The following is a 25,112-nucleotide window of genomic DNA, read 5'->3' as shown; positions in this document are numbered from 1 at the left end:
CCTTAAGACCCCAGAGCTTACTGCTGGGGAGCCAGCAGGCAGAGCCTGGCGCCAAATGTCACACTGGTCACCCAGGCACAGCTCACGACGTGGTAGCAATAGCTGGATCTAGGACCCCAGGCATGGTGTCCAACGAGTCCAGAATCTCCCACCCAGCCAACAGTTGCAGCTGGTTTGATGCCCAAATCAAAGCGTCTGGCTGAAGCCCAGGCTCTGCTACTGAGTCCAACCGCCTGTGAATATGTGTCCTGGGAGGCAGCAGGTGCTACTGCACGGGGTCCCGTGCACGCACACGGAACTCCTGGACTGGCTTCCTGGCTCCCAGCTTTGTTACAGCCCACCCAGCCGCTGCAGACACTGAAGGAAGGAACAAGCAGATGGGAGCTGTTTTTCTGCCACTCAAATAATTAAATTCATTTTAAAAAGATGTGCACTGATATAATCATGTATGTAAAATACCAAAAGCTCTGAAAATTGTTAGGAACCAAAAACTAATCCGGCAGACAGATCTCTCTCTCTCTGTCTCTGTCTCTCCTTCTCTAACTCTGCCTTACAAATAAAAAGTAAAGTGAAAATAAAAATATAAAAGTGGTATATATAAAAATCAAGTAAATTAAAAAAAAAACTGCTACTGAAAACAAAATATTTCAGGATGGGCTGGTACTGTGGTATAATAGGTAAGGCTGATGCTTGCAATGCTGGCATCCCATACAGGCTGCCAGTTCAAGTCCCAGCTGCTCCATTCTCCAACCAGCTTCCTGCTGATACAACTGGGAAATCAGGGGAGAATGGCTCAAGCCCTTGGGCCCCTGCACCCACTCGGGATACCCTGAAGAAACTCCTGACTCTTGGTGTCAGACTGGCCCAGCTCAAGTCCTGGCATCTATTTGGAGAACAAACTGGCAGCTGAAGATCTGTGTCTCTCCCTAACTGTACCGTTCAAATAAATAACCAATCTACGTGGAAACAGAGAGGAACAGAATAATCACAACAGCACGGACAAGAGAAGGAGCAATACCACAGGTAGACAAGTTCAAAGAAACAGACTGTCTTTTACACTCCCTGTAGAAATATGACCTGTACCAGCTGAGGAAGACACCCAGATCAATGCAGTGTGGCTGAGAAATTGTTTTACACATATAAGGCCAGTGGATTCTTTCCACAAATGGAAAAGGATAGTCCATTCACAAACAGTGCTAGATGAATTTCATGTTCATAAGCAAAGAAATGAAATGTGATCCTTCTGCCACACAATAAGTAAAAAATTGTTCATGGGCCTAAGTATAAGCAGTTAGCAGAAAATTTCCAAGAAGAAAAATAGTTATAAATTCTATGACCTTGGATTAAACATTCTTAAGACACAATGTATATTAACTACGAAAGAGCCTGTTAGGAAAAGACACAAACAGGGAGAGAACCATTGTAGAACACCCATCTTCGTAAGAATCTGCACCAAAAACATATAAAAACTCCTTCCAATATTAAAAAGATACACTTAAACACACAACCAATGTATACAGATGACAAAAGTCACAAGCAATCATTGGTGAAATGCAAATGAAAGCAACAGTCCTCAGGCCAGTGCTGTGACACAGCAGGTAAAGCCATCGCCTGTGACACCAGCATCTCCTGTGGGCACCAGTTCCAGTCCCAGCTGTTCTCACACACTCCCTGCTAATGTGACTGGGAACACGGAAAAAAACTGTCCAGTTACCTGGCTCCCTCCTCACCTCCCGGAATGGGAGACCAGAATGGAGTCCCAGGCTCCTGGATTCAACTGGTCCAGTCAGTCCTTGCAACCATTTGGGAAGAGAAACACAGGATGGAAGATCTCTCTAACTCAGCCTTTCAAATAAATACTGAAGTCAGTAACACTCACTCGCAAGCACTAAGCAACAACAACACACAGTCTGGACCCGCTCTGCAAAGCTCAGGCCAAGACTTGGTGGGTATTTACTGGATCAACATCAGTATTTTAAAGAACGTGAACAGGGCCCGGCCCGACAGCCTAGCCGCTGAAGTCCTCACCTTGGATGCACCGGGATCCCATATCTAATCCTGGCAGCCCTGCTTCCCATCCAGCTTCCTGCTTGTGGCCTGGGACAGCAGTAGAGGACAGTCCAAAGCCTTGGGACCCTGCACCCATGTGGGAGACCTGGTAGAACTCCTGGCTCCTGGCTTCAGATTGGCTCAGCTCCAGCCATTGCGGCTGCTTGGGGAGTAAACAATCGGATAGAAGATCTTCCTGTCTCTCCTCCTCTCTGTATATCCGCCTTTCCAATAAAAAAATAAAGATTTCTTTATTATTTTAATTAGAAAAGTTCAATCCTCAAATGGCAACAACTGCCAGAGCTGAGCTGATCCAAAGCCTGGAGCTTCTTCTAGGTCTCCCACATGGAAACAGACAGGGTTTGGTCCCAAGGCTCTGGGCCGTCTTTGACTGCTTTCCCAAGCCATAAGCAGGGAGCTGGATGGGAAGCAGAGCATCTGGGACATGAACCAGCGCTCATATGGGATACCAGTGCTTGCAAGGTAAGGATGTAGCCACTGAGCCATCGTGCTGGGCCACACAAAAAACTTTCTGAACATAAATGTGGCACACATACAAAAAGAGTATCACATTCTGGAACATTTCAGATTTCAAAAACGAGGATACTCAATGTGCACTATCAGAGAGATGCAATCTACGGTAAAAAAAATTTTAAATGTGTTACCAGCAATATCTTTCCATTCATTCCATCTCAAGTTTTCTGTAATTTAGCAGTAATTCATTATCAGAAATGCAAACAGAAATACATCAGAAATTCATTCAAGCTACAAAGCAATTACAACACCTACATGTTGAAGTGTTGAAAACAATTTCCTACGGAAAATCTTCAGAGTTGGAATTCACATTTTAAAAAGAAGGCATTGCCATACGCATTTGACCCGGCGGTTCAAGCACTGGTCAGTCCCATAGGAGAGCACCCTGGGCTCAGGCCCGTCCAGCACTAAGCCAGCCTCCCACAGGCCAGCGGGTCAGTCCATAGGAGAGCACCCTGGGCTCAGGCCCGTCCAGCACTAAGCCAGCCTCCCACAGGCCAGCGGCTGTGCCCAGGTGTACCTAGTTGGAGTCCCACTCCCAGCTTCCAGCTGGCCCGGCCTGGGAATGAACCAACAGATGGGCACTCCGGCTGCCTGTGCCTGTCAAAAATGCTTGCTTGTTACACCCTGACATTTGTGGTCTTTTTTCTTCACGAGATGCCTTTTCCAGGAACTTGCTGAAGACACCCCACAAGCACAGCTAAGACACAGAGCTTTTAATCACAAAACTTTTTGTACCAAAATTATGTTTTGATTCCATTTTCCACAAACTGTTAAGAAGTAAGAAGTACCATTAGATGCTGTGTAATAACTTAAAAGACACACTGGATCTATTTTTACTGCCATGGAAGGATCTCTAACATAGTGTTAAAAAAGCAAGTAGCCAAGCAGTGCTCCCACGGGACACAGGAGGTTCAGGTCTGTCACCTACAGCTGCACCTTCTCTACCTCTTCACACACAGACGCACTTGCAGAACATAAAGGAAAACATCCTGAAGATTACTCAGGAAACAGAAGGCCTCTTAGGGCAGGGGCGTGAAGCAGCAACGGAACAGATCACAGGGATTTCGCCTCATGTTTATCGGGGTTTTGTTGTTGTTTTGTTTCAACAAAGAGCATGCATTCCTATGTTAGGAAAACAGAAAAGATTTTTTATATCACGTTAACTTCTTTCAAACTAGAACAAACCAGAACTGTTGGCTGTAAAGAGATTTCGCTCTCTCCTATTCTGTTTTTTCCGACTCAGACACAACGACAACAAATACTTTCTTAAAAAGCAAGAAGCGACAACATTTGGGAAGAAAAAAATCTTATCTAATGTTGCCTGCAGCATCTCTAAATAGAAGAGAGACAAAAACAACTAAAGACTCCCTTACTAGGTCCACTAGGGAAAGAACTGTACGGCCCAAGGCCTTGGGACCCTGCACCCGCGTGGGAGACCCAGAAGAGGCTCCTGGCTTCGGATCGGCATAGCATCGGCCGTTGCGCTCACTTGGAGTGTGAATCATCGGACAGAGGATCTTCCTCTCTGTCTATCCACTTTTCCAATAAAAATTAAAAAAAAAAAAAAAAAAGAACTGTGACTTAGGAGTGGCCTCGGGCTTGACCCAGAATCCTCAGACAAGCATGTTGTCCCAAACAGCCCAAAGACAGCGTTCGCTCGGGTTGTTTTTAGAACGCTTAAAACAGTACATGCCGAGTGTGTTTTCCAGGGGTGCGAACGGCAACGCGAAACCCGAAACCCGACACGACCTTACAGGGTCGGAAGGCGCTGGGCACGGGGGCGGGGAGGGCTCAGGACCGATCCCTGAGGGCCGAGAGGTCCCGAGTCTGGTCAACACGGCGCGGATGACACCCACGCCCTCGGCGGGGGCCGCAAGCCCTCGGTGGGACACCCCAAGCCCTCGGTGGGACACACCAAGCCCTCGACGGGGGCCGCAAGCCCTCGGTGGGGGCCCCAAGCCCTCGGTGGGACACCCCAAGCCCTCGGTGGGACACCCCAAGCCCTCGGTGGGACACACCAAGCCCTCGGCGGGGGCCGCAAGTCCTCGGTGGGACACCCCAAGCCCTCGGTGGGACACCCCAAGCATTCGGTGGATCGCCCCAAGCCCTCGGTGGGACACCCCAAGCCCTCGGCGGGGGCCGCAAGCCCTCGGTGGGACACCCCAAGCCCTCGGTGGGACACCCCAAGCCCTCGGTGGGACACACCAAGCCCTCGGCGGGGGCCGCAAGTCCTCGGTGGGGGCCCCAAGCCCTCGGTGGGACACCCCAAGCCCTCGGTGGGACACCCCAAGCCCTCGGTGGGACACACCAAGCCCTCGGCGGGGGCCGCAAGTCCTCGGTGGGACACCCCAAGCCCTCGGTGGGACACCCCAAGCCCTCGGTGGGACACACCAAGCCCTCGGCGGGGGCCGCAAGTCCTCAGTGGGACACCCCAAGCCCTCGGTGGGACACCCCAAGCATTCGGTGGATCGCCCCAAGCCCTCGGTGGGACACCCCAAGCCCTCGGCGGGGGCCGCAAGTCCTCGGTGGGTCACCCCAAGCCCTCGGTGGGACACCCCAAGCATTCGGTGGATCACCCCAAGCCCTCGGCGAGCCACGCACACTTGGGTGTCCGGCCATGGACAACAGCGAGGGTGCCAACTTTGGCTCCCCAATGCCAAGCCGCGAGCCACCCCGACCCCTTTCCCGGCCGCCGTCTCCGAGCGAATCCCCGGGCAGGGCGGCGGCTGGCAGCTTGCAAAGGGGGCTCGGGAGGCACGCGGCCGGCGGGGGAAGCGGGGTGAGGGGAGGCGGACGCCCCACCGGACGCCCTGCCGAGGCGCCGTCCCCTCCATCAGCCCCGGGGGCGCGCCCCCGCCCCGGGGCCCCGCTCACCCAGGTAGCGGCTCCGCAGCCGGGACGGGTCCTCCAGCCCGAGCGACCTTTTCCTCACGTCCCACAACAGGTGTGGGCAGGAGCCACCCCGAGACATGGCTCTGCCGGGCCGGAGGAGACGGGGGAGGGGAGCGGAGGGGACCGGCGGATCAACACCCGAGCCGCACCGGCACCATGCGCGCGCTGCAGCTCGCGGGCGCAGCGAGTCAGACGGCGGCGGCGGCGCCCCGGCCTCCGGAGGCCGGCCGCGCCGGGCCCGGAGCTCGCCTCATCCTCTCCGGCTCACACTCGCCCGCACAGCCCGAGAGCAGCAACAGTCCCTCCCGGCCGCCCTCCCCGGGAGGAGGAGGAGGCGGCCCAGCTCCTCCCTCTGCCCCTGGCCGACACCCTCCCCGCCAAGCCCTTCTCGCGAGAGGACGACCACCTCCGGGAACTGAGGCGGCTGGACGTCACGGCTGCCCTCACCCTGGAAAAGTGGCTTCAGGCCACTCTAGCCAAGTCCTTGATTCCCTATGGATGGAAGAGCGGGAGAGAGAGAGGCGGGCCGCTGAGCGTCGTGGTCCCTCCACGCGTCTCAGGTCAAGGGAGGCCAGAGCTGCGCGGCGTCAACTTTAGTTGGGGGAAGGAAGGTTCGAAAAGCCCATATTAACTACGGGCTTCCAACAGCCCAGGCGAAGGGTCACGCGAGAGAGTGAAGCTTCACTTTCCCTTCTCCAACATGGCCTCGGGGGCAGGAAGGAGAGGAGGCGGGTCCTTCAGGTCCCCGCCCACACCTCGGGGCGGGCCAATGGCAGCGGGCCTCTCCTCCTGCGCACGCGCGCTGCCTGCGGGGCGCCGGCCGGACTCGGGGAGGCGGTCCCTTTCGGCACCTGTTGCCGGGACTCCTCCCCGGTCTCCCGGCCGGGAAGGCTGGAGGCGGACCCGGGCGGGCCGTCCCCGAGCCTCCGCCCCCTGAGCCCTCCCGGGGCGCGGGCCGCTGGCTGGTTTGCCCAGGGCCAGGCGAGCCGCGGGAAGGGCACCCTGGGGGAAAGCGGCAGGGGACGGTGACGAGCTGCCCTTCGTTGTCAGTCAGGGACGAGGACCCGGCGACGCTCCCAGCCGGCTGCCCGCGATCACCCGGCCGCCGACATGTCAGCCGCCGGCGCCCGAGGCCTGCGGGCCTCCTACCACCGGCTCCTGGATAAGGTGGAGCTGATGCTGCCCGAGAAGTTGAGGCCGTTGTACAACCACCCGGCAGGTAACGGGCCCGGCCCGGCTCCCGCCGAGACCTCTTGTCCTTCTCCCTCCGAGGTGACTTAGCGCCCGGAGGCGTCCACTGCCCCGGGGTCCGTCGGTGTCGGAGGAGCGCCCTGCCTGACCTTAGGGCATCCGCGCTCTCCCTCCTGGCTGGAGCCGGGACCTGGCCGCCCCTCCGGGTCCACCTCCCTGTCCGCGGCCCCGGGAAGCCCTGACGGGCCCCTGTCCCCCTCCTCGCACCCACGCGGGGCCGAGCGCGGTGGGTGGCTTGGAGCACCGCGGGGTGCGGAGTGAAGGTCACGGCCCCGCGAGGCCTGCAGGGTGAGCCCTCCGAAGCCGCCCGCGTTCCCGCGGTGTCACTGCGCATCCCTTCGGGCCAGACGCCGAGTTAGTCCTTGCACGTGGAATGACTGGACAGGCTCTCCCTGGACGTGTGTGTGTGGCCAGGCCTGGGTAGCATTCTGCTTTAGCACTGGGCTGTAGGCATGACCTTGGCCTGAATGGGAGAGCTCTTCCTGTAGAATGTGGTGCATGGGAGAACTAAAGATAACCGTGTACTTCCTCGTAAATGCTCAGTGAGTGTTAACGCCATTGCCCTACTGCCAATCAAGATTCTTGCAGCTGAAAAAATAAATCTATGGAACTGGGAATTTCTTTAATAACAAGAAGTGAACTTCAGTTTCCCCTTTATTCAGAGGTCTCCTTCAAACCTAAGGCTTGGTCGATAAGAACATTTGTTTTACACGGAAAATCTGAAGTGCCCTCCCCTGCCCCTCACCCCACCCAACCCCGGCTCCGTCATAAAAGTGGCTTTCCCTCCTTCCGTGGTCGGTCCGCGTTCTGCAGTTGGCGTCCTTAGAATATGTGTACTGCCCCTCCCCGTTCTGACTGCAGCTGCAGTTCTAGTTACTGAACCTGATTTCCTGTTAGATAATGGAGTGAGCGACACCTTCAGATCTCACTTTAATTTAACCCTTAGTACTGCTTACTGCATGTGAAATCCACTATGAAACTGGACCAAGTTTATTTGCCTTATTTACTCTTGGGGAGTGGTTTGGTTTTTAGCAGTCGATTTTTGGGGGCTGTGTGTTGTTTTGTGGCAAAGATGTTCAGGAGGGAGGGTTGGGCAGTGCTGCCGTAATTAGACACTGCAGAGTCTAGGAGTCTTCTGAATTCTGTGTCGTCAGCTCTGACTCCTAAGCTTTGCGTTAAGGATAAAGGTGGGGTGGAGGAGGAGCGAATTTACACAACACAGAACGGGGAATGAACCTCGCCTGATCTATTGCAAAGCCTTTGCTTTTAGCTGCTGTAATTGTTGCATATAATACTTGGTTCAGCATCAGGAGTGGCCACTGGATTATGCATTTCATGGGGATAAACTGAATTGGCTTGGTTATTTTAGCACCTTTTCGGTGTGATGGACAGAGCACAGGCATAGAAAACAAGCAGACCTAGCCTGAGTCTTAACCATGTGACCTTGACCTTAAGTTCCCAAGTCTGGGTTTTGCTGCCTAGAAAATGGAGCTAATAAAGGTTACCTCTGCAGGCCTGTTGCCGGAGAGAGACTGAGTCCGTGACACGTGTGGCACAGTGCTCACACTTAGGCTGTCAACAAATGCAGTTTTTTCCCACATAAGCTTTGGAACAATATGCAGGGCAGGGCACCTCTCAGTGTAAATGTATTTAAGATTGAAAGGTTGTGGGCAGGTGCGATGACTCAAATGGCTAATCCTCCCCTTGTAAGTGCTGGGAGCCCATACAGGTGCTGGTTCATGTCCTGGCTCTTCCACTTTCCATCCAGCTCCCTGCTTGTGACCTAGGAAAGCAGCAGAGGAAGGCCCAAAGCCTTGGGACCCTGCACCCGCATGGGACACTCGTGGGCACCCATACGGGATCCCAGCACGCGCAAGGTGAGGACTTGAACCAACTAAGCTACTGCACCCAGCTCTATTTAAGAGCTTTGCATACTATTTTACATAAGTGTTACTGAATCACTGTTTACATATTAGACTAGATTCATATTAAGACATTCTTAAATGATATGCTAAAAATGCTAGTAGTTGCAAACGATGCATTACTGATTTCTAAATTTTGAGTCTTTATGACTGACAAATCTGTCTTGACTGGTAACAAGAATGTTTCTGGGGCTGCCCTAGTTGAGAGCAAGTTCAGCTACCACCTGTGAGGCACGGTTCAAGTCCTGGCTGCTCCTCTTCCATTCCAGCTCCCTGCTAGTTTGCCTGGGAAAGCAGCAGAGGCTGGCCTGAGCAATATTTGGGCTCCCGCCACCTGCCTGGGACTCCAGGCTGGAGTTGTAGGCCCGGCTTGCCCCTGAACCAGTTCTGCCCTTTGCAAGCATTTGGAGACTGAACCAACGCGCACAAGATTTCCCTTTTTCTCAGTGACTCCGCTTCTCAAGTAAATAATAAATCTTGTGTTTTTTTAAAAGTTATATTTTTATGTAGATATATATTATTAATTTGAGTATTGTTTCTCTGACTTACGGCCCAGAACTATGAGGCCTGCTTCATACATTGCCTCTGTGTAGTTCTTGGGCCATCCAAGTCTGCCCGTGTAGAGGAATTACAGACATCTAGCCAAATGTGTGTCCTTGTCAAGTTACTCAGCTCACATGAACTCCCCACCTGACTATCCATGGGAGTATGAGGTCCACACTGAACAGTTGCATAGCTACCCTCCAGGTATTTGTCAGAGAAATAACCTTGAAGTCGTGTTGCCCAATGTTTGCTTCAGAGTTTAGTTGAGGGCAGAGGGCATGGGGACACATTAGTGGAAGAGTGGCATCTCATGGTAACTGCAGGTTCTAAAATGGAGTTAATCATTCCAAAAGGATTCATAAAATGCAGCACTGGAATGTAGGAAGAAAACAAAAGAACTTCTATAAATGCTTACTGTTACTTCATCCTTTGGAATTTTTCCTCATATACAAACAGAAACACAGTAATTTTATAGTTTATGGACATGTAATCATATGCAGGGTATATGAACCTTTTTACTTTTTTCTTTTTTTAATAATAGAGGCGTATGTTCAAAAGAATTTGGAAGACCACTAGTGCCTCTAAAAAAAAATCTAAAAACCATCCCTTGGGTAAGTGAGCCCAGAAAGCATCTGTTTAACCATGTCCTTCTAGCTCACTGTTGTCTTACCTCTGTTGAGTTGCATTTGGCTTAACTGGAAGAGCTTTTACAAAATCAATTCTGGGAAACTTCGTGCGGAGCTTGCTGGGCTGCCCCGGGAGGGCCGCCCTGTGCCGTGCTGCCTTCCCGCCCAGCGGGAGCCGCTCCCCCGCCTTCAGCGCAGCTTTGGTGGTGTTCCCAGGTGAGGGAATTGTGTTTATTTTTAATTTTGATGCCCTCAAGGTGATTTTTAAAAAGCAAAAGCATATTAAATCAACCAATATTGGTAGCGTTCCTAGGGGATTATGTTAAGAATAAAAATCAAAATTAAATATTAAGAGGACTGATATTATACTAGATAGCTGAAAGGAACAAAAATTAGATGTTTTTTTGTTACATATAAATAAATCCAAGTGCATATCATCAAATAAGCGATCAATTAGAATATTTACTTACCCAGATTATTAGTGCAGAATTTTAATGCCAGTCTAAGATATTGTGTATATATGAATATATCTTAGTATATTCCAGATATTTATAGTAAGTATTGAAATATACATGTAATGATTTCTGAAGTCTAACCTCAATATTACCCTAAAATTAAGAGAGAACAAAAGTGGTTGGAAAGCCAGAGTTGCAGTTTCAGTGATGAAGTATTTTTAAAAGAGTTATAGGGAAAGGGAGACAAAGAAAAATTTTCCATCCACTGATTCACTCCTCAAAGGCCAAAGCAACCAAAGCTGGGCTAGGCAGAAGCCAGGGGCAAGGAGCTTCCTCTAGGTCTCCAAAATGGGTATAGCGTTCCAGGTATTTAGGAAAAATCTTCCACTACTTTCTCGGGCACATTTTCAGGGAGGTGGATCAAATACAGGCTGCAACCTTGCAAGCAGCAGCTCAGCTTGCTATGCCACAACGCTGGTCCCTAGTTTAGAATTCCAAACCAAAGCCTGTTTTCCCTCAATACTTTTATAAACATTAGATAAAAAAGAATGATATGGTTCTAAAATGATAGCCCAGTCATGTTCTTGGTATTATATCAGAACTGGCTCTAGCAAAAAATAAAGATGTTTTTTGGCAATCATATGGCAGTGAACAGGTGGACGTGTGTAAGAACAGTAAGCAAGGAGTGTTAAAAAAGGAACAAAGCAGAGTGCAGTGGCTTGAAAGGAGTGGATTTAGGAAAGGTGATGATTTAGGGCCTCCTGATCTTTTAGTAAGAAATTATGTTCACAGTGGGACACATTGAATGTCCTTCAGTTTTTTTTAAGTGTGTGTGTGTGTATGTGTGTGTAAAAATGCATCATTTGTTCCAAGAAGGACGTCTTTCCGTGGGGAGAGAATGATACATACAGTAAATGACCCGTTTCCTGAGTCGAATTCCCATAGCACTTCATCAGAAGAAATCTCTCAGATACGAAGATGAGGAAGTCAATGTATTCTGTGTTATCAGGAAGTTCACCAGGTTCATAAGGGAACCTGGTTTTCTTCATTTGTTTGAATATGTGTCTTTGTTGCTATCTGGCTGTGATGTTAATCACTTGTGGAACTTCTCGGGTTCTTCTGTGAAAAGTTAAAACATCAAAAATACCAGGGGTGGCTAGCCTAGTGGTTATGACACCCCCATCCCAACCCCAGCAGTGTCCCTGTGACCACTTCTATTCCACGGTTAGCTTCTTGGCTTCTTCTCCCAGTTCCAGTGACTTGCTAATGCACACCCCAGAGGAACGATGTCTGTAGTAGTTGGGTGCCAGCCACCCATGTGGGAACCTGAATTGAGTTCCCTGTCCAAGCTGCAGGAGTCTGCAGCTGCTGTGGGCATTTGGGGAGTGATCCAGCACATGGGAACTGACTCTCCCTTTCAGAGAAGCTGGGTAAATAAAGAAATAACTTCAAGCACCAATGTTGTGGCACAGTGGGTAAAGCCACAGCCCACAATGCAGGCAGCCCATCTGGGGTCCTTGCCGGTTCATGTCCCTGCTACTCCTGTTCTAGTCCAGCTCCCTGCTAATGTACCCGGGAAGTAACAGACCCAGCATGCATGGACCTCTGTTACTTAAGTGAGGTCCCCAGATGAAGCTCCTGGGTCCTGGCTTCCACCCAACCCCTGGGTGCCTGTTGTGGCCATGTGGAAGGTGAATCAACTAAATTCTCTCTCTCTCTCCCCTCTGTAACTCTTTCACAATAAGTAAATAATATTTAAATAAAATTTTTTTAAAAGTTTAAGGTTCTGAGTGCCCAGACATGGTAACCTAGTGGCTAAAGTCCTCACCTTGCATGCTCCAGGATTCCATCTGGGCTCTGGTTCATATACCAGCTGTTCCACTTCCAACTCGTCTGCTTGTGTCCAGGGAAAGCAATCAAGAAAGACCCAAAGCCTTGGGACCCTGCACTCACATGGGAGACCTGCAGGTTCTGTGGCCACTTGGGGAGTGAACCAGCATATGAAAGATCTTTCTCTCCTTCTCTCTGTAGAACTGACTTTCCAATAAAACCTTTAAAAAAAATTTTTTTTTAGACCATCAGTTTTTCTTTAAAAATAACATCCAAAAATTATTCCCTGTATTTTTCACTATTTTTGAAACTAGTTCAAAGGTTTACTTTTTAAGATTGGTTTTATCTATTTGAAAGGCACAGTGAGAGAATAGAGGCAGAGAAAGATCATCCATTTGCTGGGTCACTTCCTGAATTGCTTCAGCTGCTGGGGCTGATCCAGGTGGGAGTCCTGGCACTCCATCCCAAATCTCCCACATGGATGGCAAGGGGCTCTTCACCCAGCTGACTGATTTGGGCACCAGTATCACAGGTGGCAGCATGATGCTGGCTGCCAAATCTTAAATGTGTATATATATGTTTTGAATTCGTGTTTAATAGTTCTCAATGGTCCGTATTTGAGGCTGTTCCCAACTTCCAAAATCAGAGTAATCTCGTTTATCATAGTGAATGTTAGCCAGGTACTCAATTAATCTGTACTTCTGCTTATACTGATCTAAGCGTGTTATCATTTTAGTTCAGTTATCTCATCTAATTGATGCCCTCCTGTGAGAATTATGTCTGTGTCTAGAGCATTGCCCACTTCGTTCAGTCTAGAATGGCACATATAACATTGTTTTATCACTGAGTGATATCTACTTCCAAATGTATTGTAAGTCGGAGTGTTTCCTCCCTGTCATATCCACTGGTGACTGCTGTTTTCTGGAAGATGACTTCTGTATCTGAACTCCTCCACAGCTAAATTTATTTGAACTAACTCTTCACTCTCAAGGTAAAAAAAAAAAAAAAAAAAAAAAGAAAGAAAGAAAAATAGCTAGCTAAGGTAAAACAGTAAATTAAATTTTCTTTGAAAAAATTTTGGTTCATTATTTGATCACAGGTATTACTTTGAAGAACCTCAGTTTCAAAATCCCAAGCATTTGTGCATGGCTCATTGCCACTAAGAAACTGTATGAGCTTGCAGGCCTAAAGGCCTATGTGACCTTTAGCACCGATGGGTCCCAATCCTTATGAATCAAGGCCCCCCTAAGCCTGGTTATCTCACAGGTGGCTCCAAGTGGCTGCTTCTGTTAGTTGCCGGAGGCATGGGTTGTCCAGCAGAGATAGGTAGGGACTATGTGGTATTTCCCCCTCACCTTGCAGGCTATTGTGAATTGCCCCTTTTCAAGCTATTATGGACTGTCCCTATAAAAACCCTATGAATGTTCTGTTTGGGGTCAAACTTCAGTAAGTGGTGTTGGTCCCAGCTGGCCATCTGGCCAGTTGGTCAGCCAGCTGTCTGGTCTCAACCAAGAACCCAGGCTCGGATGTGCTGAGCTTCAATAAACCATCCTTGTGCACTTGGATTAACTTCAGACCCCTGGTGATTTCTGGGGATCTCAAAATCTGGGCACAACAACTTAGTCATGTCTTTTTAGTAGTTAAGAAAACACAGCTTGAGTGCATTTGTAGGAACCCAGCTCTTGTTGTTTGAATCACTTGTCAGCCTCCTTTGGTATCAGAAAAATTAACAACTTAGGCTTGCTACTGATATTTCTCGGTTTAGGACTTGAAATTATTTACTGATTAAAATACTTCTCTTGCCTCTGATTAGCAGGTGCAGCTTAGTCTTTAAAGGGTGTGTGTGTGTGTGTGTGTGTGTGTGTCTGTCTGTCTCCCCATGTTTGATTTAATTGTGGGTGGAAAGCAAAGGCAGTTAATATTTTAAACTCTCAGCTAGCTCAGAGCATTTGAATAAATTAGTTGCCAGCAAAACTACTGGAAACCGTGACTATTCATTAACTGCCAAGGTTAGTTTTGAAATAGAAAGGAGTTTGCTGAAGAGTTCAATATGAAGATAAATAATGTTCAGACTGTTTTAAAAGCTTCATGCAGGGAAAAAGTAAACTTAGTAATTGACCTTGTGTGTGATACAGAGACTCTAACAGAAAAAGAATGGTAGCTGTAGTGATAGCAATCCCAGCAGCTCAATCAAAAAGAAATTACCAGGTAGTTTGGAAAGATAAGCTTATCCAAACAGCGCATCCTGGTGTCAGATTCACGGAAAGAGGACCACCGTCTTAGAAACTAAGGCGTGTAAGTCCAGTATTACAGCCCTGGTATAAAGGGGCCTACCATCCCTAGAGATGGGTAACTAGTAAATTCCAGCCATGAAGACTAATTCGCATTGAGAAAAATCTGAGGCAGACCTAGTGTTTTAATATCTTTGATTAGCACCTATCCTCAATATAATTAATCTGGTTTAATTCTCATGACAAAGATTTAATGTTTGTCATGTAAAATTAAAAATCGCTTTGTCTTTAAGGACCTTGGCTATCTGTCAAAGTGACAGGTATGTAACATTTTAGTTAGTGGGGAAAACAAGGGGGCTGATGTAGTGGCTCAACAGGCTAATCCTCTGCAATGCCAGTGTGCCGGACAAGCTGATCTTCTGCTTTCAAGTGCCAGCATCCGTATGAATGCTGGTTAGCGTTCCAGCTGCTGCAGTTCCCATCCAGCTCCCTGGTGAGGGTCTGGAAACTGCAGCAGGGGATGATGGCCCAAGTCCTTGGGCCTCTACACCCATGTGGGAGACCTGGAAGAAGCTCCTGGCTCCTGGCTTTGGATAAGCTCAACTCAGGCCCTTGTGGCCATTTGGGGAGTGATTCAGTAGATAGAAGATACCTTCTTTCTATAAATCAGCTTTTCAAATTAAAAAAAAAAAGTAAATCTTAAAAATATAGAAAATAATGAAAGACTGACTATACAGGTACTAAGATGGTACAGAGAAGGGGTAGTTCACCTAATCTGTTACAGAATAGTTCCTTTAGGGAATGAAACCACAGGTGACTTTTTGAAGGCCAGATATTGGGAGGGAGAGCACAGACTTCAGTGTGAAGACATACAGCATCGTGAGGCTCGTGGGATTGTTGCCTGGTTTATCGGTCTGCCCAGACTGGGCTTTCTGAACTTTGCATTATTGACCTGCATTTCGAGCTGGATGGTTCCTGGCTGTGGGGAGCTGTTCTCCCTGAGACAGAAGGCCAGCATCGCAGACCACTGCCCGCAGATGGCACATACCCACACACCCGCCAAGCTGTGACAGCTAAACACGACTGTACACACCGCCTAATGCCCTGGGGGGCCAGGTCCCCTGGTTGAGACCACTAAGTTGGACTAAAACTTGGCAAAATTATCATTATAAAGGTATTTTCTGAAGCTCAATCACCTTCATGTTTTTAGGTTATTTTTTTCCTTGATAAAATCTCTTTTGAAATTCCATCTTACTCTAACCAAAGGGAAAAACAAACATTTCCTCACATATCTTTTCAAAATAGAGAGAGGTGGACAGGGTTCTGGGTTTGGAAAGATGTCTGTAATCCCAGCAGCACAGAGTTGAAGGAACCTCAAAGTGAGTATTACACTCAGCTGAAAGGACATCACGATTTAGAATTGCTTGATCGTTTTAATTCTCTCAATAATTGTTTTAGCACTATCTCTAGATTCCACAGCATAAAATATGCAAAATTGGAACACACAGGAAAATATGAAAATGATTAGATACCAGATATATATGAGAAAATGAAGTTTAACAATATAGTTGGTTGGGCCCATAAAGAAAAGATAAAGTCTGTGCTATGACCTTCTGGCATTTGAAAAATTATTTTGAGGACAGTATTTGGCTCCTGGTGAAGACTGTTAAGACTTGGCTTGCAGTGGATGCATTATAGGATTAAATTGGGAAGTCAGCAAATTTATTTTAAAGCACTACAAAGTATTAGGCAAACAATATTTAAAAATATTAGATTGACAAAAATAACTTACTATCTTATCATATTTTAAGTTTATGAACATATGTGTGTATTATATATTATGGTATGCATGTGTATATGTTATATATGCACAAAACATAGTTCTTATATTAGAGCAATATGTTAATATAAACTGATTCTGTGCTGTCCTTGTGATACAGCAAGTTAAACTGCCACCTGCAAACAGGATCCTCTGTCAGGAGCAATGGTTGGAGTCCTAGCTGCTCCACTTCCAGAACCAGCTCCCTGCTAATGTGCCTGGGAGGCAGCAGAAAGTGACACAAGGACTGGGTCCTCTGAGCCTATGTGAGAGATGCCAGGATGAGGCTTAAATTATTAGGAAAAAAATGCACAAACTGATTCCAACTGTGCTAGCTGCCTTTTCTTATTCTATTAGGTAGGAGAGGTAGAAGTACCAATAGTATTTAGCCACTGGCATGAAGAAGTCATAATATTGATAGGCAAGTACACTAACCATGGTAGAATATTTTAAGTGTACCATCGTAGGCTTCAAAGTCTATTTCCAATTCTTTGTATTAAAATCAAGTTGAATTAATGAAATTAGCCCTAAGGGTAACGTGAAGAGGTTTGAATGAAGTGAGAAAATATGAAAAACTGTAGCAACTGTGGAGTAGTCCAAAATGGGTACCACGGCTGTCCCTAAACGCTCTAGGCAAGGACCAGCTCACAGTGTGTCTACCACAGCTGTCCCTAAATGCTCTAGGCAAGGACCAGCTCACAGGGTGTCTACCACTGCTGTCCCTAAATGCTGTAGGCAAGGACCAGCTCACAGGGTGTCTACCACTGCTGTCCCTAAATGCTGTAGGCAAGGACCACACAGTGTGTCTACCACGGCTGTCCCTAAATGCTCTAGGCAAGGGCCAGTTCACAGGGTGTCTGCCACTGCTGTCCCTAAATGCTGTAGGCAAGGACCAGCTCACAGTGTGTCTACCACAGCTGTCCCTAAATGCTCTAGGCAAGGACCAGCTCATGGCATGTAATGCTTTTTTGAAACTGTTGTTAATCAAAAGTTACAGAAGCAGGTGCCGTTTTTACATTTTCTACTTTTTTCTGCTTAAAGATACACTTACCCAAGTGCTTTTAACAGAACTTCAGCCCAAATGCGCCCCCCAAAAAGGAGTGTTTGAGTTCATTTTCAGTGGAAACAATGGCTTTACATGAAATTGAAAATAGCAGGTATGGTTTTGGTAAAGTACCTGCGAATGACTTTTCCCTAGAATGTTTTCATATGGCTTTAAGTCATAACCTTCCGTATGCAACCTTCATGTTGCTGGAGCACAGAAGGTCAGCGGAGTGTTTCATTTAGCAGCATATTCTCTGACCTGGTATACCAAGCATGCAGTAGTTAACCTGAGTCTCTCGATGGTTTGTCTGTAGCACCACAACTGCTTCTTAGCTTATTCTTTATTTTGCCATCACTTTGTTGTAAGGCAAGTTTAACTTGATTACTTGTTTCATCAGAGACATTGATGGGAAGGTAGATGTGTTTGGCATTAGATGCCCATCTACTCCCTACCCTGCATTCTGATCTTACAGCAGGAAAAGGTCCCTAAGGCTGCCATGGCCACTGCATGATCCCTCACAGAGCTCACCCGTACATACTTTGGCAGCTTGGCTAGTACTGTCTTTTTTTTTTCTTTTAAAGATTTATTTTAAAAAATTATTTTTTCATTGGAAAAGCAGATATACAAAGAGAAGGACTGAAAGAAAGATCTTCCTTCCCCTGGTTCACTCCCCAAGTGGCTACAATGGCACTTGTCCCCTGAAGGTTAAAAATGTCCCCTGGAGGTTAAAAGAAGTGTATGATTTGGAAGAGTTGATCGTGGCCAGTTGAGAATTTGAAAATGTGAGTTCCAGTCATAATCTTCTGTTTCCTAGCTCCGTGGACTGGGTGCAGTTCATGGAGCTGCTCGGAATCTTGGTGCTAAAATGAAACATTTGCATTAGATGAGCTGAGTTTCCTCCCAACTCTGAAGTGTGCTTCTCAAATTCTCAGTTATCTAAGAAACCAGAGTCGCTTTCACTGCTTTACTTATTTATTTAACATATTAGACAAAGCATATGGGTGTCATGGTGACTAAAGCAGCAATTCTGCTAATTACACATCTTGTCTTTTGTGTTTCTTATGTATGTTTTAAAATTTGTACTAGACTTTTGAATAGAATATACATGGTAAATGTTCTTAAAGTTATAAATATTAATGAAAATAGTGAATTCCCATACCTATCACTAAAATTACGTAACTTGAAATTTCATCAATTTGAAGATTGTGACTAAAGTAACATTAAGTTCCTGGATCGAGGCAAAGAGCTGGGAATGGTTTTTGAAACTGTCTCCATTATATATTAACTAATTTAGCATCTCACAGGAGTGTCAAGAATCGACAAGGAAATCATAAAAAGAGTGATATTGTGATGCTCTTCTACATGTTAGATTCAAAGTGCGCGGACGGCATAGTAGACACAAATAGAAATTGATGCAGCTTTGTGCAATTTGATGGTGGCTATTAAATGAAGCCACATGTAAATATTTGATTTATTTGATTTATTTATTGCTTGATTTTTTTCCTTTTTTCAGGTCCCCGGACAGTTTTCTTCTGGGCCCCTATTATGAAATGGGTACGTTTTGAGTTTATGCAGATACTATTAGAGAAAAAAAAATTCTTTAGCTGGAACTTAGCAATTTGAAGCAATGTTTATGAAAAGATATATTTAAACCATTGTTATATATCTGCTTATATGGATTTCATGACAGAGTAGGTTTTATTAATAATTTAATGTGAGAATTAAAACTACTAATATGGTTTAAGGGAGTCTGAGGGCCAGCATTGTGGCACAGCAAGTGAAGTCACCGCCTGCAGTGTCGGCAGTGTTCCTGTACTGCCACTTCACTGCTGAGCCAGTTCCCCGCCAGTGGCCTGGGAAAAGCAGCAGAAGATGACCCAAGTGTGTGGGCCTCTGTGTCCCTCCTCTCTCTCTGTAACTCTGACTTTCAAAACAAACAAATCCTTTGTAAAAATCTCAAAGAGCGATAGCGTCATCCAAGTGCAAGGGTGCTTCGGAGAAGCCCGGAAAATGTCAGGTCAGGGTGGAGCCCGAGCTGTCAGACTGCAGGCTTCGTGCTTTTGTCCTGTACAGTTTTCACTTAACTGAAAAGAAATAATTGTGGCTTTTCATGGCAAATCACTGGTTTTATGTGACAAGGCCAGCTTTGGTCTGTATAATGCCCTGTTCCCTACAACTCCCGGTCCACCATCTTACTGTCTGAATTTTCTGGGTGCCTACTGTAACTGGGAGCATATATTTGTCTTTTTGTGGCTGACTTATTTCAGGGAACACAACGTCCTCAGGATTCATGCCAGGGGCCAGCATTGTGGTAGCAGGGTAAGCCACCACCTGGGATTCCAACATCCCGTGTGGGTGCCCGTTCAAATTCCAGTCCAGCTCCCTGCTAGTACATGGGGAAAGCAGCAGCAGAAGGCACCCATACGGAACACTCAGGTGAAGCCTCTAGCACCTGGCTGAGCCTGGCCCAGCCCCAGGGTCTGCAGCCATTTGGTGGGTGAAGCAGTACATGGAAGATCTCTCCCTCTCTCTGTAGCTCTGTATTTCTGCATTTCAAATAAATAAGCTTTTAAAAGAGAGAGACCAAGTATGAATATGTATTCATTTGTGGGTAATCTATCGTAATGCCAAAGCTTCTACTTGTATATGGAGCCACTGATTTTTTGCACCTTGCTCTCAGGTAGATTATTCATCCAGAATATTTTTCTTTTTGTTTAAGACTTTGATCATTGTTACACTGAGTTTGACACACCTGCCTTCAAGGCCTTTGCTTTTATCACCTATGTGCAGAAAAACAAATTCATTTTCTTTTCTTTTTTTTTTTTTTTTTTTTTTTTTTTTTGCAGCTGGATGGTAAGTGGAGCAACCAGCATGGATCCGCATTTACATGGAATCCAGGCATATGCAAGGATTTAGCAACAAGGGCATTATGCAGGCTCCCTATATAATTTTTAACTTTACTTTTCATTAAAACATAGTTAACAAATACTTTCAACAGTATGGGAAAAAAGAAATCCACTTTTTCTTTTTTTTAATTGATCCTTTCCATTTACTTTAAGATTTATTTATTTTTATTCAGAAATCAGATATACAGAGAGGAGGAGAGACAGAGAGGAAGATCTTCCATCTGATGATTCACTCCCCAAGCAGATCCAAAGCCAGGAACCAGGAACCTCTTCCTGGTCTCCCACGTGGGTGCAGGGTCCCAATGCTCTGCGCCGTCCTCAACTGCTTTCCCATGCCACAAACAGGGAGCTGGATGGGAAGTGAAGCTTCTGGGATTAGAACAGGCACCCATATAGGATCCTGGCGCATTCAAGGCAAGGACTTTAGCCACTAGGCCATGTCGCCGGGCCCCCTCTCCCAGCCTTTTATACATTTATTTGCTTCATACCAAATTTAAGAATTGGTCTAAACAACTTGCCTTATTAATCTTTTTTTAAGTTACTTTAGTTTTCATTAAATTAACAGCCCTCTTGTGTTTCACTTGTTTGTCTAATAGTTTATTCTATTAACAAGCATAAGTGACTTTAACAGATTTGGATACAAACCCAGTGTCTTAGCTAATGAGAATAAAACCGCAGGAGTACAACAGAGAGCAGCCTACCAGCCATAAGCAGTCGGCATGCCATGGCCGTCTGTTAGCTTATTTATAGAAGGAACGGAGAACATTGGCTGACCTGGGTAACAAGGGCACTTAGCAGAGCTTCCATTGTTCTTGGGTCATCATGTTTTTGGACAACATGTTATCACTTAGCTCTTCAACAATTTGGTGTGGCTAATTTTTCTTCTCATTGAAAGCAACTCAAACTATTTCAAAAATGTCCATATAGATTTTATCTATTTGCATTTCACACTGAGGTACAAATTAATTCAGTTTACAAACTTGAGGATTTTATTATGCCTAAGCATGTTGGGATTGATATACATTGTTGTAGTATTTTACTTTTTAAACAGTCCCCTAGGGCCCGGCAGAATGGTTCAGTGGCTGAATCCCTGCCTGACACGCACCAGGAATGCACACTGCTTCATGTGCTGGCTGCCCCACTTCCCATCCAGTTCCCTGCTTGTGGCCTGGGAAAGCAGTCCAGGACAGTCCAAAGCCTTGGGACCCTGCACCCATGTGGAAGACCCAGGGGAAGCTCCTGGCTCCAGATTGGCTCAGCTCTGGCTGTTGCTGCCATTTGGGGAGCGAACCAGCAGACTGAGATCTTTCTCTCCGTCTCTCCTCTGTAAATCTACCTTTTCAATAAAAAATAAATCTTAAAAAAAAAAACCTCCTCTAGAACTGCCTTGTGACATGTATCTTATTAAACATGATAAACAAGAAAACATGTTTTTAAAGGAGAAAGCACTTTAAACATTGTCATGATTATTTATCTCAGCCCAGTGAACATAATGAGTTGCCAGCAAGAATCACAAACATGGGGCCCATTGCAGTGCCCTAGCAGCTAAAATCCTCGCCTTGAACACGCTGGGATCCCATATGGTACCGCTTCTAGTCCTGGTGGCTCTACTTCCCATCCAGCTCCCTGCTTGTGGCCTGGGAAAGCAGTCGAGGACGGCCCAAAGCTTTGGGACCCTGTGCCCATGTGGGAGACCTGGAGGAGCTCCTGACTCCTGGCTTCTGATTGCACAACACCAGCCATTGCGGCTCACTTGGGGAGTGCATCATCGGACGGAAGCTCTTCCTCTCTGTCTCTCCTCCTCTCTGCATACCTGACTTTGCAATAAAAATAAATAAATCTTTTAAATAAAAATCACAAACATATTAGATATTGGAGAAACATTTTCCAGATGACTGGAGCAATGGGAGCCAACCTGTGACTGCTGGGTGCCAAACTGTATTTTTTGAATATATTATCTCATTTAATCCTCAACCTCCCCCAAGTCAGAGAAACATTGACACTGCTTTCCATGCAAGCATACTAGCGTCAAAAACCAGATTACTATTCCCGCTCTTAGCAAGTGGCAGTGTGAAAATGTCGACCTCCAGACAGTTTGTTCCAAGCTCTGTGCTCTCAGACACTCGCACTGCCGTCTTGGAAGCAGCCACAGGGCATCTGCCTCTTTCTCAGTGCGTCATGGAGTCGCTACAGAACCTTTAGCATAACATATTTTTTATTGTTGCTTGGTTTATTTGAAAAAGTTCATTTTAAAGTTAATCAAAAGACAACTTATAATAGATCTTTTCTGACACTTCTGCTTTTAAGGAAGAGTATTGAGAGAAAAGAGGAATCCATGCAAATGACTTCAAGCAGCTTTTAGGCATCTTCCACATCCAGTGGGTTCTACTGTGCACACAGTAAAAAGCATAAATTCATATGTGAAATTCATAGACCCAAAAAACTCAAAACATATAAGGCACAACTACATAAAATATAGGAAACAAATATATGCTTCTATATCTTATATACAGTGCTGATTTTTAAGTATATGAGCCTGCTGCATAATATGTTAGGAAAATAAAAAATTAGTCCAAAAACCATTCCTCACCTCATTGTAGCTTTTTGTCATGATTTACATTTTCTTAATGCATAGATACTGAAAGTATAGCTACTGTTATTTGGAAACCTGCTAAATATTTCATATTTAAACTTAAAAACGATCACTCCACACTCAGGATGCCTTTTTTGTTTCTGTTTTCTTTGTGATTGTTTTTTGTTTCTTTGTTTTGTTTTGTTTTTTCTTTTTTAAAGCAGAGTTACAGAGAGCGAGAGAAAGAGGATTACAGAGATTGAGAGAGAGATCCTCTATCCACTGGCTCACTCCTCAAATGGCTGCGATGGCCAGGACTGTGCCAGACCAAAGTCAGGAGCCGGAAGCTTTGTCCTGGTCTCCCTCCAGGATAAGGTGTGGGATACACCAGGATGGGTGTAGGGAGCCAAAGACGTAGGCCATCTTCTTTTGTTTTTTCTAGGCCATTAACAGGGAGCTGGAGCTGAAGTAGATCTAGAACCAGGGTCATATGGGATGTTGGCGTTGCAAATGGTGGTTTAACACATTTTGCCAATTTTTTCTTTGTATGCGTTAAATTTTCCAGGGGCTGGTGTGTGCTGGACTGGCTGACATGGCTAGACCTGCCGACAAACTGAGCACAGCTCAGTCTGCTGTCTTGATGGCTACAGGTGAGTTATCATCTTTATGGAAATTATTGTTGTTATGTTTTACATCAGTTCATTTCATAGTTTAACATTTCAAAATTTACACATACACACTAAAAAATTCAGTGTGACCTCTAGACAGTTACTGGATGGAGGGAAAAAGGAAGATGGCTGTGAGTAGTGTAGAAGTTTTGTTTTTCAGGGTTTTGCCATGAACCTATTTTTATAAGTAGAAAAATAAAGCTAATTAAGGAGAGTCCTCACTAGCAGAACTGGGTGTTGCTGTTTAGTTCTGAGTTTTAGAGACTTTTTTGAGGACTCAGGGGACAGTATTGCTTTGTTCTTCAACATTGTGTCAAAGTCTTATAATTATGTTAATATTGAATATTGATATAAACAATATCATCAGTACCTTAAAATTTTATGTCAACAGGGTTTATTTGGTCAAGATACTCTCTTGTAATTATCCCCAAAAATTGGAGTCTGTTTGCAGTTAATTTCTTTGTGGGAGCAGCAGGTGCCTCTCAGCTCTTCCGTATATGGAGGTAAGTTTACCAAGATGCTCTTCCGAAAGAGACTTCAGAAACGACCCAGGTGGCAACAATTTCTTACAGATTCACATAGAGTGCTAAGACTGCAAAGTGTCAGAAGCAGATATTTAACATTTAACCTTTCTAGAAATCTCTTTGATTTACAATGTCTATCTGTGTAGTAATGGAAATGATAAGAATAAAGGCGTTTGGTTTAATTGGGAAGTGCTCCAGGAGCAGTGGAAACTTTTTAAACTACTAGGAAGAAGTCTCTATTATTTGTGGATGATTGATGATCATGATAATCTGGTCAAACATTTGATATTCAGATCTTCTGGGAAGTATAGGAAGTATGGCAGGTTTTTGGAACAAGATCCTTCGTGCACTTACATGTTCTCTGCAAGCTGGGGGGAAGAATAAACAAAGAAGCCCAGGATGTTGTGAAAGAGAATACTTTGAGGGTTGTTCTTTGAGTGGATGAGAACTGAAGAAATAGTCCTTAGCTGTAGTCAGTTTAAGTAAGAGAGCTTAATTCAGTATCCTGCCTGTTATCACTCAGATTGATTTTTCTCGTAGTGATTACATAGGAACCCATTCCCCATTTAAGAGTACAAGGTGCTTCATGACTAGACAATTAAAACTTCTAAATGATCACATTTTGCCCCATTTTATACGTTTGTCATGTAGTTCAAGGACATCATCCATTACACAGGAAACTGTATGTTAATTAAGGTGTTAAATTTTTTTGACTTTTGAGATCTTCTCTTATCAGAACCACAAGCCAGGAACAAATAAACTCTTTGGGCCACTTCCCCTCTGCCTATTTCTACCTGTGAATAGCTGGGAAGATTGTATTTACAACCCATAGTCATTTGGCAATTGGAAAAGAAGAAATGGAATATGCTTCTTATTCTCTTATCATAAATTAATCTATTATTGTTGGTCATTATTTTTCTGTTTGCTTTGTAGATATAACCAAGAACTAAAAGCAAAAGAAAACCAGTAAAAGAGTTCCTGACCAGCTGAGCAGCCTGGATGTGGACATAAGCACTGGGACCTGTTTGATTATTGATAAGGCATTGCTAATTGTGCTATATTTGAGATGGCACCAAAAAAAATCTAACTGTAACTGTTAGCTACTGCTTGATTCAACAGGAAAATAAAGGAAACTTTTAATAACAATCTCTCTTTAAATGTGACTCAAAGAATTTAACTCTGCAAGGTAACAGCACTTTTTTCTACCATTTGTCCATAATAAATCATAATTGGTCATACATA

At 45.6% G+C, this 25,112-nt stretch overlaps 1 protein-coding gene and 1 long non-coding RNA gene across 2 annotated transcripts in view; one reads left to right on the top strand and one right to left on the bottom strand.

Annotated features, from left to right (window-relative positions):
- The window catches only part of LOC121171483, a 22,376-nt gene extending 16,746 nt beyond the window's left edge, over positions 1–5,630 (bottom strand). The window contains exon 1 of the long non-coding RNA XR_005886145.1: positions 5,461–5,630. This is a non-coding gene — a long non-coding RNA (uncharacterized LOC121171483). The remainder of the gene's footprint in view (positions 1–5,460) is intronic.
- Positions 5,440–25,112, top strand: MPC2 (mitochondrial pyruvate carrier 2). The gene is made up of 6 exons (XM_041003187.1): positions 5,440–5,530; positions 6,529–6,697; positions 18,714–18,754; positions 23,244–23,328; positions 23,738–23,849; positions 24,804–25,112. Exons 2-6 carry the CDS (start codon positions 6,589–6,591, stop codon positions 24,838–24,840), a joined length of 384 nt encoding a protein of 127 aa, XP_040859121.1. The 5' UTR covers positions 5,440–5,530; positions 6,529–6,588; the 3' UTR covers positions 24,841–25,112.

This window comes from Ochotona curzoniae, unplaced genomic scaffold, assembly GCF_017591425.1.
Source record: "Ochotona curzoniae isolate NIBS_2020 unplaced genomic scaffold, NIBS_Ocur_1.0 scaffold_2683, whole genome shotgun sequence".
Taxonomy (NCBI): domain Eukaryota; kingdom Metazoa; phylum Chordata; class Mammalia; order Lagomorpha; family Ochotonidae; genus Ochotona; species Ochotona curzoniae.
Note: the sequence above shows the minus strand (reverse complement) of the source record. Positions and strands in the feature narration are given on the sequence as shown.